Source organism: Martes martes (genome assembly GCF_963455335.1).
Source record: "Martes martes genome assembly, chromosome: 2".
Lineage (NCBI taxonomy): Eukaryota > Metazoa > Chordata > Mammalia > Carnivora > Mustelidae > Martes > Martes martes.
Genome location: NC_137889.1, coordinates 49,062,790 through 49,078,950, shown reverse-complemented (window position 1 = coordinate 49,078,950; position 16,161 = coordinate 49,062,790). Strand labels below are relative to the sequence as shown.

Here is a 16,161-nt window from a genome sequence, read left to right as displayed (position 1 = left end):
CTGCTGCCATACTTACAAAAATACCATTTTTAACATTTCAGAGTCAGAGGATTGGAAAGTAACAGAAAGGGCACAGAAAATAAACGCTGTCCCAACTTCCGGCATCTTTCCCTTTAGTGTTTTCCTGCGTATATATAACAACGTTGATGGTGATGACGATGGTGGTGGTCGTGGAGGCTAATATTCACACAGTTTACAATGGGCAAGACACATGTTTTGCTTTTACTTAATTTACTTCATTCTTTAAGTATACACTAGTATCACTCCCACTTTAAAGATGAGGACATCGAGTCACAAAGAAGACATGTGGCTGGCCTGAGATGCAACAGCTAGGGGCAGGGCTGGGATTTGAACCCAAGAAATTGGCTCCAAATTGTCAACATGTACCTAGACAAATTAGGATTATACCCCACCTAGGGCTCAAGTTTTCATGTCTTTGATTACATTTTGACAGATATTTGGCAGCTGCACATATGTCATTTAATTACATGATCATGTCCCCAATTATTGGACATTTGGATTATTTCTGCTATTCCCCTACTATGAGTAGTAAGGAGACATCTTCATACATGAATCTCTGTGCTCGTATTTCATTGTTTACTTATGTTTCATTTCTAGGGGTAAGGTAAGTGGCTCAAAGGGTCTGAAAATATTCAAAACCTTTGATACACCTTCTAAGTCATCTTCTGTCAATACTGTATCATTTAACCAGGTACCCGTAGTTTCTTACATGGCTTTTTCCCTAAGAAGGATTAGGTCACTGATAGAGTTCGTCATGTTGTCTATGAAGCTCAGAATGTTTTCTGGCTATATTTTTGTTTTTCTCTTAATAGACTTTATTTTTCTGGGAGCAGTTTTAGGTTTACTGAAAAATGAAGCACAAAGTACAGAGAGTTTGCACATACGCTCCCTGTGCACCCAGCTCCCCTTCTATTAACATCTTGTATTAGTGTAGTACATCTTGGAACTTGTGACCTAATATTAATAGCGTTCGTGAACTGAAGTCCACAGTTTATGTTAGGGTTTATTCTGTGTAGCTCATTCTGTAGCTTTTGACAAATGCGTAATGATGTGTATCCACGTAATGGTGTGTATCCATCGTGGTTCCGTGTAGTGTAGCTTTGCTGCCCTAGAAATCCCCTGTGCTCTGCCTACTCATCCCTCCTCCTCCCTCTAAGGCCTTTGCAACCATGAAACTTTTCACTGTCTCCACAGCTTGGCCTTGTTTCTGGCTTAATTCTTGGTGAGTGTGTTTGTACTTTTCGCATATGTATCAGCTCTGTACTTCACGCTGTTGAGTCTGGCCCCTTGTCCAAGTTGAAATACTATCCGTGTTCTCTAGCCAACCACGATTCATCAAAACAAACAATACTGACCCCTTTTAAAGATCAACCAACATCTGATCCCCGAGTGTATCTCTTCTGTCTAAACTGTTTTGTCTATCCCTTAGCACTTCCGTAAGGCAGAGTCCCAGCCATGTTCCTCACCCAAATCTCCTAAAAGGCCAAAGTGACTAATCCTCTATCCATCATAGGGGCTATAGGATTTCTAAGGCAAGTTCCCAGAGTTCCTTATTCTTGGCTCGCTATGTTCAGCAGGATCCCTTACCCATAAGTTAACTGAATGAAAAGCCATTATTGGATATCAAATGCCATTATATATACAGAAGAGAAGTTAAAATTGATACCAGAGATTTCAAGAAGGAACAAAGTGAGGCCCATCTGAACTATTCAGCTGATTTTATGAAAAGCCCTCAACTGCTTGGGAAAAAAAAAATGGGAAAGAGGAGGCTTGGGGGGGTGGGCAGCAGATGGAATTCTAACAGGAAACCCTTCCTGCCCTTGGCCACACCTGTTTGGGCAAGAGACGAGTTCTTTTTCTCTATCAGTACCCTCCCCCTAATTACCAACATCTGTTGTTTCATATTTTATTACAGAGTACATTATCAGAGCTCTTTGCTGCCATGAAGGAAGGAAACATAAGACTCAAAAACTTTTTCAGCCTCTGTTCATGAATTACATTTATAGGTTTTATGATCTTAAGCAATACAAACTACTTTTCATCCTATTTGGAAGATAGGCAAGATAACCTCAGACTGAGTGTGAGCTTTGCAAACAGTGGCACCCAGAATATCCCACGAAGGGCAGGGAATAGAACCCAAAGTGCCCAGCATCCAGCCTCAGAAGACAACCATGTGGCCCAGCCCCACTGGGTCCAAGAGAGGAGCCCGGTGCACCAAAGAGAAAACCCAGTGTGGGGTCACCTACCATTCTGGGTTAGTTTTGTGGAGCAAATGAGGGTGGCGATCTGAAAGCTGTCTTTTGTGCTGTCCTTGCTCGGGGTAAAGTTGGCCAGGGTTTTGGATGCTTGGAGCTCTTTTTCTTCCATCTCGACCTTGGTTCCCGGCAGGGTCAAATAGAATTTAGCATCTTCCATTTTCTTGTTGTCACCCTGAAAAGGAAGTGGGTGAGGGACACCAAATGATGGGCAAATAACAGTAGTTTCTATCATGAGCGCACGATCCAGGGAGTGAAACATGGTTTTATCAAATTACACTTATGTTCCTTCCAACTCTAAGACACTGTGATACTTCTCCAGGGCTGGAGCCCAGAATAATTTCAACACCGAATAAAAATGGAAAAAGTTGTGAACTACTAACTGAGAACATCCTAGATCTCTGCAATCAATCAATCAATCAATCAATATGAAGGACCGAGGTTCGATTTCATTTTCTTGAACCTATAAATGGTCAGAATGATGCATCATTGGGTTGAGGGGATGACTGGATCCATTGGGAGGGAACAGCTTGCCATGTCTTCCAAAACATCAGGAGCTGTTAAACGGAAGACCCACGCCAAGTAGATGCAGCTCAAAGAAGCTACCGGTTCTGTGATATCGTTAGATAAATGAGACCTTCCTGGGTCTTACTTTCCACTCAAAAAAATCTCAGAAGATAATTTCATAGCAGTTAAAGAGTGAGGACCTAACAGCGGGGGAAGGAAGCGAGGGCCCCGATGCAGAGAAATGGTGCCCGGCTCTGGGCGATATGAAAACCACATCCTACCACACCCACCACACCCCCCACCAGGCCCAACGGAGCTACTGTCTCTGTCCCATGCAGGACGATGCAGAGGAGAGGCAAGGGGGCAGCCCTCGACCACCCACTGCCACAGAACTCCGCTGCAGGCGACGGAGATGCTCTTCAGAGGCCTCCACAATTATACAACTCACTCCACACAGAAAGGGGATGGGATACCCTGCAGCTAGAACCCTCTGGCCTTCTAGACTTAAAGGGCCAACACTCATGGCTCCAGAGAAGTGTCTGATGTTTATCCACGTAATTCTGACTGGAGCCTCGAGAACCCATTTCGGAAGGAGTAAATATTTCCCAAGCCATTTTCTGAGCATCGTTCTGTGAGCAGCACCTTATAAACCACCAGATCATGCCTCCCATCCTGCAGAGTGGTACCGTCCGGGTTCATCAGTTTCACGAAGGCCACGCCAAAGGCCCGCTCCGATTTATCTCTGGCTGAAAAGACAGAAATACAGGTCTGAGCGGTGCGGAACGGCAGCAGGAAGCGCTGGCTGTGATGGACAATTTCTCATTTTGCTCCAGGCTGTGAGACTGGGTCACGATCTCATCAACACCATTGGGCAAGCTACAATAAGTCACGTGTACTGCACTCGCCACGGGCCCCTCAAAGGAAATATTCCCCACGCTCAAATCTTCTAGTACCTTTGTGTTATGTTCTTCTTCCTACGTTTGCAAATGAGTGAGACCAGCAACTACCCCCTCACCCAAATCAGAAATGTGGATGTTGACACTGCCTTCCCCCCACCGTGTCAACTCCATGTACTGAAGACCTCTGAAACCTCTGCCTTTCCTCTCCCTCCGTTCTGTTCCTAACCTAGTTCCATTCAAGTTTCCCCTGTGTTTCTAGAGGATCTTTCCAAGCAGTCCTTGTCTCCACACTGCAGAGAGAGATTTCCAAAAGGAGATCTAATCAGTCAACCAAACGCCTTCAGGAGATACATTTCTGCTGCTTTAAGGTAGACTCAGCGAAGTATTAATTATATTCCCAGGTTTATTATGCTGCCTCTTCCTTCCAAGAGAGTACCCCAGGTGCCAGGAGGGTCCAGCCTCCCCCAGGAAGCAGAGCACCTTCCTCTGGATCTTTAGATGTTGGCTTTTGAGCTCACCGTCCCCCAACTAGGTGTCGATGCCGGGGGCAACCTGTGGCCTGTTCTCATCACACGCACAGCTCTGAGGTCAGCTGTGCCTCACGTGCCCCTAGATCGGCTGAGGAGTAAACCATTACAGGATTACATTACAATTTATTTATCCATTGTCCTGTTGGTGGCAGTTAGGCTATATCCAATGTGGGGATATTATGAATAAAGCTGTTATAAACATACACCAAACCACAACGACCACCACGAGCACCCATAACATCTTTTAAGGGCCCCTCCATAACCTCATTCAAATTAACCTTCATCATTCATGATGTGGCTCTAGTCTGCCTGGATTCAGACCGCTGAAGTGTCAGTCTGGGCTCTGTCACTCCCCAGCTCCTCGACTCCAGGCAAGGATTTCACTTCTCTGGGCTCAGTTTCCTTTTTGTATAAATGTGGATAAAAGTATTATGTATCTTATCAGGTGACTGTGGACACTACACAGTGTATAAGTAGAGATTCATTTAGTGTCTCATCCAAACTAAGGGCCTGATCAATGCTATTTCTGTAGAACCAGAGGAAACTGCTGATATTTACCTATTTGATGCTGACCTCCCAAAATGGCAATTTCATGGGGTTCAACCTAACATGACTGCTCCCACTGCTCTCACTTCAGCCCTACTGCGCTCACCTTGTGGGTTTTGAACACATTTCTCCACCACCACTCTTCCCTGGGCTGACCTCGGTTCCTTCTACACCAGCAAGTCTCAGGATGTTGAGATCACGCATGGATGACAGGGTTGGATGCTGTGCTACGTGACCCCTTATAGCTCTTTGCTGCCATGGCACCGACCACACTGCTCTGACCTTAGTTGCCTTTTCCCTTGCTCATCTTCCTAACCAGAGCAGCAGAGACTTCAGAGCACTGCCCATGTCCTAGCCTGTGAAACCCTTATAGGGCACCGTTTAGCATCATACAGAACCTTAACATTCACAGAACACATTTTGGGGAAATCCTTGTTAAAAAAATTTTTTTAATTGAAATTCAACTTAGTTAACATAAATTTATTATTAGTTTCAGGCACAGAGTTTAGTGATTCACTGGTCACTTATAAGACCCAGTGCTCATTACATCACATGCCTCCTTAATGCCCATCACCCAGGTAGCCCATCCCCCCACCCTCCTCCGGCAACCCTCACTTTGTTCCCTAGAGTTAGGAGTCTCTTATGGTCTGCCCTCCTCTCTGTTTTTCTCTTATTTTTTTTCCTTCCCTTCCCCTATGTTCACCTGTTTTGTTCCTTAAATTCCACATATGAGTGACAGCATATGGTCTTTGTCTTTCTGATTTCCTTAGCACCACGTGAATCCTGAAGTAATAATGCGAAGGACCTAGTTCCCAAGTATTTTGCTTTCTAGACCCATGAAAGTACTGACAAGCAAGAGTAAATATATATATATATAAAATTTTTAATTATCAAATTTTTATTATTATTTATTAAATTTAAATTATTAAATTTTTAATATATATTATATGTTATAATATATAATGAATAATAATATATAATAAACATATATATAATTTTTTATTTTTTATAATGTTTTATTTTATATGTTAATTTTTTTAACAGAAATATGTTGCCGACCTTCTAGTACTTACATTCCTGAGATGACCTATGCCGGAAGGTAAATCGTATATGGCAGCGAGTAACGTCCTCTATAGCAATGGAAACCTGCACAGTGATAAGAAACTTACAGTTGGTATTTCCATAGCACGTTGCACTCTTAGCTCATCTGACAGAGCTGGTTCATTTTCAGTATCTTATTAAAGCACTAATATCTACACAGTGAGACTGAGAGTAAAGTTCCATTCAAAACAGACGGAGTTATTTCCAAAACCTAAAGAATCTCAAGAGAAATTATCTTTGCCATTTATCAGGGATTCTGAGGACGGAGATATTACAAGTTTCTAGTACTTTCTCAATCATGAAAGAGGAAAGATTTCAGAGGAGAAAGACCAGGACTGTGGGGTCTATCTACGCAGAAGCTTCCAGACTGCAAGGTGTATTGTATGTTTATTGATATGGTAATAACGAAGGTCCATACCCAGAAGGAAAAGACAGAATACTGGGGACAAGGAAGCCTTCTGCTGTTTATATATATAGAGGGGACAAGAAAAACAGAAGTTCATGGCAATGAAAAGGGCAGAGAATTTGTGGCAAATAGTTAAATAAATTATAGCAAGATCATATAATGGAATATTACCCAAGTACCTAGAAACCCATTTCCAAAGAACCCTTAATGCCTTGAGATAAGTAGTTTTAAAAAGCACAATATACATCTGTTATAAACACCACATTCCAAAACATATGAAGCATACAAAGTTGTGGAAAATTAATCACTTCTGCACTGATATTAGCGCAATTTTTTTTTTTTTTTTTAGTTTTTTTAGGGAGAGCTCATAAGACTTTGACAATCCAACTTGACTATAACAATCTGGGATTCAGAAGTGGGCTCCAATTTAGGTTTGGACGCTAAGCAGTTATAGGATCTTGGAAAAATCACCTGATATTTTTGAGCCTTCGTTACCTAGTCAGACAGGGCATTACGACACTGTTTTAGCCACAGGGTACTTAGCGACTCACAGGGCATGGCTTATCTAAAAAGCACCTGGGAATTTGTAATACACATATTTAAATTGAAAACAGGCCCAGAAAACTTGGTCAGAGGCCAGGAAGGAAAAAATGTTAGGCAACCGCTCGCTGAGTGTGAAAATTTCCATTTGGTTTTGGATCATCTTGGCAGCCTATTACATCATTACGACTATCAGCGTCTCTAGTCAAATTTGTACACATTTTCAATGAGAACATTATTTAAGAACTCTGAGTTAAAGATAAATACTCTCATGCAGAATTGCATCAATTCATTTCTTATAGGATGCCGCACCAACCCACGATAACTACAGGATAAAGAAGGAATGATTTGTGGGTAGAAAAGAACAAAAGAATCCACATGAGGTTTGACATATGAGGGAGATTACAAATGGCGCACCTCACCTTGACAGTCTCATACCAACAGGGCTGCTTGACTTGGTAATAGACTACTGATTTGTACTCTGAAATGCCTTCATATCCAGCACCGGGATGAATTGCTTTCTTTGGATGGAAAGAAAAATTAAAAGATGATTTTTTGACTGCTTTTTATTGTAATTCCAGTAGAGTGGACATACAGTGTTGTATTCGTTTCCAGTGTATAATACAGAGATTTGACAATTACATTACTCAGCGCTCATCACAGATGTGCTCTGGAGCCTCATCCCCATTTCACCCATCCCCCCACCCACCTCGTCTGGTGGCCATCTGTTCTCTATGGTTAAGAATCGGTTTCTTGGTTTGTCTCTCTGTTTTCTCCCCCTTTGCTCATTTGTTTTGTTTCTTAAATTCCACACATGCGTGAAGTCATATAATATTTGTCTTTGAGTAACTTTTTTCGCTTAGCATAATACTCTCTAGCTCTGCCCAGGCTGTTGCAAATGGCAAGATTTCATTCTTTTGATGGCTGGGTAATAACCCATTGTGTGTATATACTCATCATCTTTATCCGCTCATCAGCTGATGGACACTGGGCTGTTTCCATAACTTGGCTGTTGTAGGTAACACTGCGGTAAACATAGGGGTGCATGTATCCCTCGGAGTTAGTGTTTTTGTCTTTTGTTTAGTATTTTGAGTAAATACTAAAAGGGAATAACTTCATCAAGAAAAACAAGAGCACTGCACACACCACACGTGAGCCCTCCACCCTCCACGCAGCCAGTGTGTGCCCCACACTGGCACACAGCAGCCAATCGCACTTAGAGGCTGAAGAGCAGGGGGAGAATGAGTTTCTGCTCCTTTGTTTGAGGGTGTAAGTACAGAACTGCGGTAGTCACTAAGGGACCCAGCATCACCCTAACACTCCCATGCTGTAAACTTCATTCTCTTTTCCATCTGCAGACAGACATTCTCCTTCTTTCCTCTTCCTTCCTCTCTCAGGGAGCAGCGGGCCGGGGCCGGTGCCGGTGCCGGTGACCGGGAGCCATGGCACACGTGCAGACGCACCTGCGTAGGAGGTCCCGTCTGCGCTCTGCTTTAAGGACCTGGTGTACAGGTCTCGCGTGTTCACTAAAACTCAGGGCTGTGTCTTCTCCTGGTAATGAGCCACTTCAGTGGTTTTACTTCAGTAAAACCAGGCCACAAAGGGGGCACTTCCAAACTAGTTAGCAAAGCTGTGATGGGAGCCGTCAGGAGAAGACACACCCCTGAACTCACGGGGCTCAAGGGCTCTATCAGTAGCACGAAGAAGTCACCCCCCCACCAGCGCCCACCACATCGTCTGCCCCCCCACAACACGGACTATGACTTCATTCAGTCCCCTGTTGCCTTCAAAGGTGATCATGCCCATGGGGAAGGAAGGGGGTGCACCCTCTGCCATGCCCTCACGGACTCTGGTGAGCAGGCACTCAGAGAGCTTGGGTCTTCAGTGCCACAGAAGGTAACCAGTGGTAACTACGGCTCATATGGCGGGAGCTGGATCTCCGCTGAAACAACAGGAGCCTCCATGATTTCAGAATCAACCACCACTACTTCTCTGTCTGGACAGAAGGCTGCCACGGGTGGAGGAACTCCAGACTGAAAGCTGGGATACCTGGATCTCGTCTTACCTCCACGACCTTCTGTATTTCTGTGAGAAAACAGCTTACCCCTTTTGGGTTGCAGTTTCCTGTTTACTAAAACAAAACCTAAAGACCAGGGGGAGTTGATGTGACCCAAGAGCCCTACTAGTTTAACAGCTCTCTATGGGCGGTGTCTCCTCTGGTTCTCTGGCTCGGTACCCGCAGTGCCTTCTGGGCACCCATGCCACCCACCCCACCCCAGCCCCACAAGCCCTACCAGGCTTGAAACTGGCCAAATATCTTGCAAATGATACAGAACTTCTGGATCAGAAGCATCCACATGAAATCACTAGGGGCTGGAAATACTTCTTAGAACAGGAGAAATAATGAAAATAAGAGTCTGTAGTCAGTTAAGCCTCTGCCTTCGGCTCTGGTCATGACCCTGGGGTCCTGGGATCGAGTCCCACATCGGGCTCCCCGCTAATCAGGGAGCCTGCTTCTCCCTCTCCCTCTGCTACTCTCCCTGCTTGTGCTCTATTTCTGTCAAATAAATAAGTAAAATCTTTAAAAAAAATTTTAAATTTTGAAAATAAGAGTCTAAATGGGTTCCTTAGTAAACGCGATAATTGCCAATCACAAGTTTAATAGGTTTCATCCCTTTTCCTTACAAAGAAAACAAATGCACACTAACATGGAGAGCAAGTCACCTCAGACCAAAGTCCCCTGTTGGAAAGACGTGTGTGATGGCAGCAGGACTTCTGGGTGGTCCCACCTACCTCCAAGAGCTTGCCCTCCTCATCGTACACAGACATGGTCACCTCCACGTTCTTCGGCGTCTTCTTTTTCCCTTTGTCAAACTCCCCGTGGATTAGGGTGACGTAAATATCATTCCGCACGTCGCCTGCAAAAGGACAACCCATCCTGTGAGCAGTACTGAGAGAGTCATTTTGAATTTTCAGGATGTAATAAGATATAACATGTACCTAAAATATGAAATGCTCTGACTTGGGGCGCCTGGGTGGCTCAGTCAGTTAAGCATCTGCCTTAGGTTCAGGTCATGATCTCGGGGTCCTGGGATCAAGCCCCACATCTGGCTCCCTGCTCCACGGGGAGCCTGCTTCTTCCTCTGGCCCGCCCCCTACCACCTGTACTCTCTCTTTCACTTACTCTCTCTCTCAGATAAATAAATAAAATCTTAACAACAACAAAAGAAATGCTCTGACTTTACAGGGAGCTATTCAAAGAGCAGAAGTGTTTGTATGTATTGTCCTCTTCAGCTTCCCTCAACCTATCTTTCCATATATACCAAAGTGTCCCTAAAATGTAGTGTTTAAAACAAACTCTTTTCAACTGTAATCCTTTGTTCTATTTATTAATAACTGTTTTCTAATAATAAGTACAAAATGTATTTTATTAGGTTACAGTGGCAGATTTTTTTATTTTTTTTTTTAGTATGTCTTGGAGGGTGGTATTCTAACACATCTGAAAATAACAGAAGCTAACATTTATTGGGTACTTCCTCTGTGCCAGGCACTGTTCAACGTGTCTTATAGGTAAACATTACATTTATTTAAATCAACTTAATTGTTTTTACCAGTACCAGAATCGTTTCTGCTTGTCATATTCCTAGTTGCCCAGTACAAAATTTTAAATACTAATTAGCAAATGAATAGCCCCCACAGGAAAGAAAAAAATTGAATGTTAGTAAGATGCTTAAACAAAACCTAGAATGAATGAAAGGCATCCCAAATTCCTGGTCAGGAAGGCTCGGTATTATAAAAAGGACTCCAAAATCTGTACTGTATTAAACTGCCCCCCAATGTAAAAAAAATAAAACCTTCCAGTACAATAAGAAAACAGGGGCGCACATTTAGAGCACTTTTCATTCCCATCACTCATCTGTTTAGGAAAAAAATTAAGGTCTTGCCCGCAGTTGGCTAAGGTGAAGTAAAAGGGGCTTATTCATACAACATAGTTCAAAATCTTCACGGACATACACTGTCAATAGAGAAACTTGACAATTTGTGTTAAAAGCCTTATCCGACAAAGCAACTTCACTGGTAATATTTGTCCCACAGTGTTAGGAATGTAAACAAAGATTTATCTATAAGGATATTTACTGTGGTATTGTTTACTAAAGTGAAAACTTGGAAAATCCTCAATTTCCAACAACAGGCAGCAGTCTGACTAAATTACAGAATAATCAGATGAGATAATATTCATTTATTCATTTAAAAAACTCACTGAGCACCTGCTGTGTACCAAGCACTGTGCCAGGTGTTTGGGAGACAATGGTGAGCCATGCACCAGGCTCGCTCTCACACAGCCTATGGTCTAGCAGAGGAGAGAAGCCACTAGCAGAAAATCACAGACAAAATGCATCATTACCAATGAAGGAAAAGGTCAGGCTCTGTGAAGGCATAACACTAAGTCCCAACTGTGTCTGGAGGCTGTGAGAATCTTTCCTCTGAGCTGATACTGGAGACAGGAGAGTAAAAAAGTGCAAATGTAGTATGTGCAAAGGTCCAGAGGCAGTAGACAGGATCGTGGTCTAAACATACAGTTTGTCCAGGGAACTGATGGCAGCAGCTACCACTAATGTAGCTACTGCAATGGAGAAGGGGAGATGGGAATGGACTCGAAGCCTTCCAAAGGTACAACTGACAAGTCTTAGTCTCTAACTTTATGTAAGGTGTAAAGGAAAGGGAGGTTCAAGGCTGACTTTCAGGCTTCTTGCTGGTGCAACTGGATGGACAAGGGTGCCATTCTCTTAGATAAAATACAACAGAAGAGCTAGTCTAGATGCAAAGACCACAAGTTCCAGATGGGGATTTTGAGTAAGAATTAACCAGTAAGAAGAGAAGAGAGATCCAGTCAGGTAGGAATGGTAGCTACTGAAGTTCTGAGGCAGGCAGTAGTTGGATCTACGGTACTGGAGTTCAAAGGAGCGGTCTTGGGGTTAAGGAAATGGATTTAGAGACAACTAGTTCACAGAGGCAAAATGAGTGTATGAGATCACACAGGAAGAGGATATAGGTATGAGAAGGAAAAGAGGCCTGCTGTGGACTGAACTGTTCCCCCTAAATTCGTATGCCTAGGCCCTCACCCCTAATACCTCCAAATGTGACTGTATTTGGAGACGGGCCCCTTAAACGGGTGACTAAGGTTAAATGAGGTCATATGGTGGGCGCTAATCCGATATAACTGGTGTCCTTAAACAACAGATTAGACCGGGGGGCACCACGTGAGGACGCAGTGAGAAGAAGGCCATCTCCAAGCCAAGGAGGGAGGCAGGCTTGGAAGAACCAACCCCGCTGACATCTTAGGCTTCTGGCTTCCAGAAGTATGAGAAGATAAATGTCTGTTGTCGAAGCTGCCCAATCCTGTGGTACTTTAATAGGGCAGCCCGAGCAAACTAACAGAGGACATAAGGACCAGATGCTGAGGAACTCCAACATTTAAAGGCAGGGTAGAAGGTGACATGGTGGCAAAGGGGAATGGAGACAAAGAGACGAACAAGGGTCCCTGATGATGAGGGCACACCGTCTCCCTGAGAGGTTGGTCAACAGTGTCACGTGCTGCAGAGGGAATCCAAGATAATCTTTAGGCTAAAAAATATCCACTGGACCTAGTGACATCACACTCTCGGGTGACTCTAGGGACACCATTCTAGCCAGAACAGAGGGTGACTGGCAGATGCAGAAGAAGAAACAGAGCACGTTATGTGACGGCTTCTGAGATTCTGGTTGTGCAGATGATGGAGACAACAGAGCGCCGGGCTAGAGGGGAAAGTCGGGCTGAGAGAACGGCTTCGGGCATCTCTGCAGCCTGTTCGAATGGGGATGAGGAGCGACAAGGTAAGAACTTCGGTCTGGACTTATTTTTCTAAACTGGCTGATCACCAGAATCAGCAGGGGAGCCCTGGTTTTACAAATTGAAATCGAGTCTCTCGATCACTGCGGGAACCTGTATTGTAACGTTTCTGAGCTGATCCAAAGACCAGCATTTGGGCGCCATTGTCTTAGGTGATTTTCTGAGCCTATGATGGCCCTGGTGGTCCAGAAACCAAGCCTATTGACTAGAAAAATTAGAAAGAATCTTGCCAGCCAGACTGCAAAGACAAATTCACTTTGTCCCCCAAAATAAACTTCTCCGTGTTGTTTCAGATTTTCACTCTTGCTGTCGTAATAATACTGCCTTCGGTGATAGGGGTATCACCAGTGCTTATTTTTTTTTTAAACAAGAAGATAAAATACTTCCACAGAATGAAGATGAAGACGCACTGGGCTGAGTGAGTCTGGAAGGGATGACACCAGCAGGTAAAGAACCACCTTCCTCCACAAGAAAAGAAAAAGATGGTCTCCATTTTACAGACAGCTTTTTCCCATTCATCCTTTATAATGCCAACTACATGCAGACAATGTGTGCGGCAACACATCATCACTGCCCCTTCCTCTCCAGAAGGAGGAATAAGATGTGTTACTTTAACGGAACCCCTATTTTTATATAGAAGACAACAGCATGGTTTTCTAAAATTTTCCTAACGTGCCAAAGGTTACTTACTTATATATTCTATTTACTTATCTGTAAAAATATATGTATTTTAATATTTATAACACATATGCTTTATGTAATACACAGAAATATAGAAAGTCACTTGAAATGATTTCTCTTTCATTACTATAAAGATTAAGAAATCAAAAGGGTTAAGTCTGCGAATTTAAGAGAATACTTGTGCAGATCACCAACATACGGTGACAGAAAAGACAAAATGAAAGTAAGAAAACCGCAGAACATTTACATTCTTGTCACCATATGTATGGGGACAGCCAAGAGCACAGTCGGAGATTCAGCAAATGGAGCAAAGTGTCTGGCAGACACTGAGCTGAGCAGGCCCCTCACTGGAACTTCTTGGCCAGCAGCCCCGATGCTGGTGATGTCATCCCGAGAAAGGGACACGTGACAAGGCACATCACTCTTGGGGCCCAACACCTGTGCTACCATTAGCAATCCTTAATGGATAATGTAGGGAAGAATTTCAGAGGGGCCTGCGCCTAGCAGAAAGGAAAAGCATGAAGAGGAACTTCTGAGTTAACATGTAAAAGCATCACCCTGGGCTCATGCACCGGGTACCGTGGCCCTCTTAGAGTTTCCCACTGTCTCGATACCACGGATGCAGGTCACTAACGACCACAGAGGTTCTCACCTTGACTCAACCGTCCCATCAGAAGTAACTGCTGCATGGGAGGAGGAACTAAAGGTTGCAGAACAGGTGAACCACACAAAAACTTTTACCTGGAAGTATTATTTCAGGAAATCCCATTTTTCGGGCAATGGCAGTTGATCTATCCACCAAGTGCGAAAAATTCTTCTGAACCTGTGTGAGGTCACCTGGCAAAAGCTTCAAAGATACCCAAAGTCCTTTAAAGAAATAAAGAATGAACCTTTAGCTCTCTTTATGATAGATACCAAAAATACCCATAGAAATGCTGAAAAATAAAATATACAGGTATTTTATTATAAAAATGTAAATGCTCCTCCAGTTAACTTATCATTTTCATGACATTCCTATCAAAATCACAACAAAACTTCCTTGAGAATTTGACAGAGGTATGAATGAACACGTTTACTTGGGGGAAAAGAAACACGAATAAAGACAGCCCCTATCAGATACCAAAATATTGTAGAGCTATAATGAAGTATTTTACTAGTGATAGAAAAGATATATATATATATATAAATTAATGGAAACAATTAGATTAAGTACTATAATATATAGCAATTTAATATATAGTAAAGACGCATAACAAATCCTGAAAAAAGAAACAACTTCATAAATGTGCTGGAATAATTTTCTTGCTACTTAAAAAGAGAACCAACTAATTTCTCACCCCACGTTTTCATTAAAATAAATTCCTAATATAATAAAAAAAAATGAACCTTTTTTCTAAGTATAGACAAATGAAGAAATCACATACAAAAAGGATTATCTAGGGGCACCTGGATGGCTCAGTTGGTTAAGTGTCTGACTCTTGATTTCGGCTCAGGTCATGATCTCAGGGTCAAGGGAATGAACCCCATATGAGGCTCCACACTCACTGGGGAGTCTGCGTGAGGATTCTCTCCCTCTCCCTCCCCCCACACTGTGTGCACGTGCACATGCGCACTCTAAAGTAAATAAATTAATCTAAAAAAAAAAGAATTATCTATACACAAATGGGAAGTTTTGATATTTATAAAGAAGTGAAAGGCAGGCTACAAAAGGGTGAAATACCTATTATGAAATTACAAGAAAAACAACAAATAAATAGAACATGTATAGACAATTCACAAAGAAGTACATGAAGTTGGCAAATATTTAACAAATCAAAAATTGAAAAATACATGTTCTATACAAGACATCGTTATCTTCATAAAAACTGAGAACGAAAACTTTAGAGAAACTCATGAATGCATAGGAAGTCTAGGTAATTCCCCATCAAGTACTTTTTTTTTTTAACTGCAAGAGAACTATGGAAGTCTACTTTTCACCTTTCAAACAAGTTTTTTTTTTTAGGGTTTTGTTTTTGTTTTTGTTTTTGTTTTGAGAATGAGTGCACATGAATAGTGGGGGAAGGGGAGAGAATCCTAAGCACGCTCCATGCTCAGCACAGAGCCCGACACATGGCAGGATCTCATGACCCTGAGATCATGACCTGAGCCAAAATCAAGAGCCGAGCACTTAACCAATAGAGCCACGCAGGCGCCCAACAAATAGATTCTTAACTATCGGGTCACCAAGCAGGCACCGTGGTAATTAGCACCACTGGCAGAAGTCCATGGAAAGCAATCTGGTAATATGGGTATCTCTGAGTTGGAGCCCGTTCCCATCATTTGCCCCAGCCGTCCTACTTCTGGGATTTTCTTGGGGAGAAAACCCTAAATATGGAAAAAGCTTCATGTATAAAAGTAGTCACAGCAGAGTTATTTAAATTCATAATGGGGACAAAATAGAAAACACTTAAATGCTTCCCTAGGGGCATCCAAGCAGTGGAATATCATGCAGCCAGCCACAGAAACAATATCTGTTATGAGCATAAAAACATTTGAAAAGCACTTGCTTTGTTAAGCAGCGAGAGCAAATATTTTTTTTTCACTTTTGTGAAAAGAATTACACATGCACAGCAATTTACTTAGTATAAGGATTTTCCACTCTAATAAATCATATCCTAGGTTAAGAGTTCTAAAATAACAGATATGTATTTCATTATTCGTTTTCACACTCTTTTTTATTTTTAAAGATTTTATTTAGTTATTTGACAGAGAGAGAGAGAGAGATCACAAGTAGGCAGAGAGGCAG

General features: G+C 42.6%; 1 protein-coding gene across 1 annotated transcript in view; it reads right to left on the bottom strand.

The window, feature by feature from the left end:
• Window positions 1-16,161, bottom strand: part of DOCK5 (dedicator of cytokinesis 5) — a 210,628-nt gene that overhangs the window by 83,433 nt on the left and 111,034 nt on the right. Inside the window, exons 13-18 of the mRNA XM_080797224.1 lie at window positions 14,118-14,243; window positions 9,599-9,723; window positions 7,228-7,326; window positions 5,832-5,904; window positions 3,426-3,529; window positions 2,268-2,451 (exon numbers count right to left, since the gene is read on the bottom strand). Coding sequence (XP_080653350.1) covers window positions 2,268-2,451; window positions 3,426-3,529; window positions 5,832-5,904; window positions 7,228-7,326; window positions 9,599-9,723; window positions 14,118-14,243 — 711 coding nt within the window. The remainder of the gene's footprint in view (window positions 1-2,267; window positions 2,452-3,425; window positions 3,530-5,831; window positions 5,905-7,227; window positions 7,327-9,598; window positions 9,724-14,117; window positions 14,244-16,161) is intronic.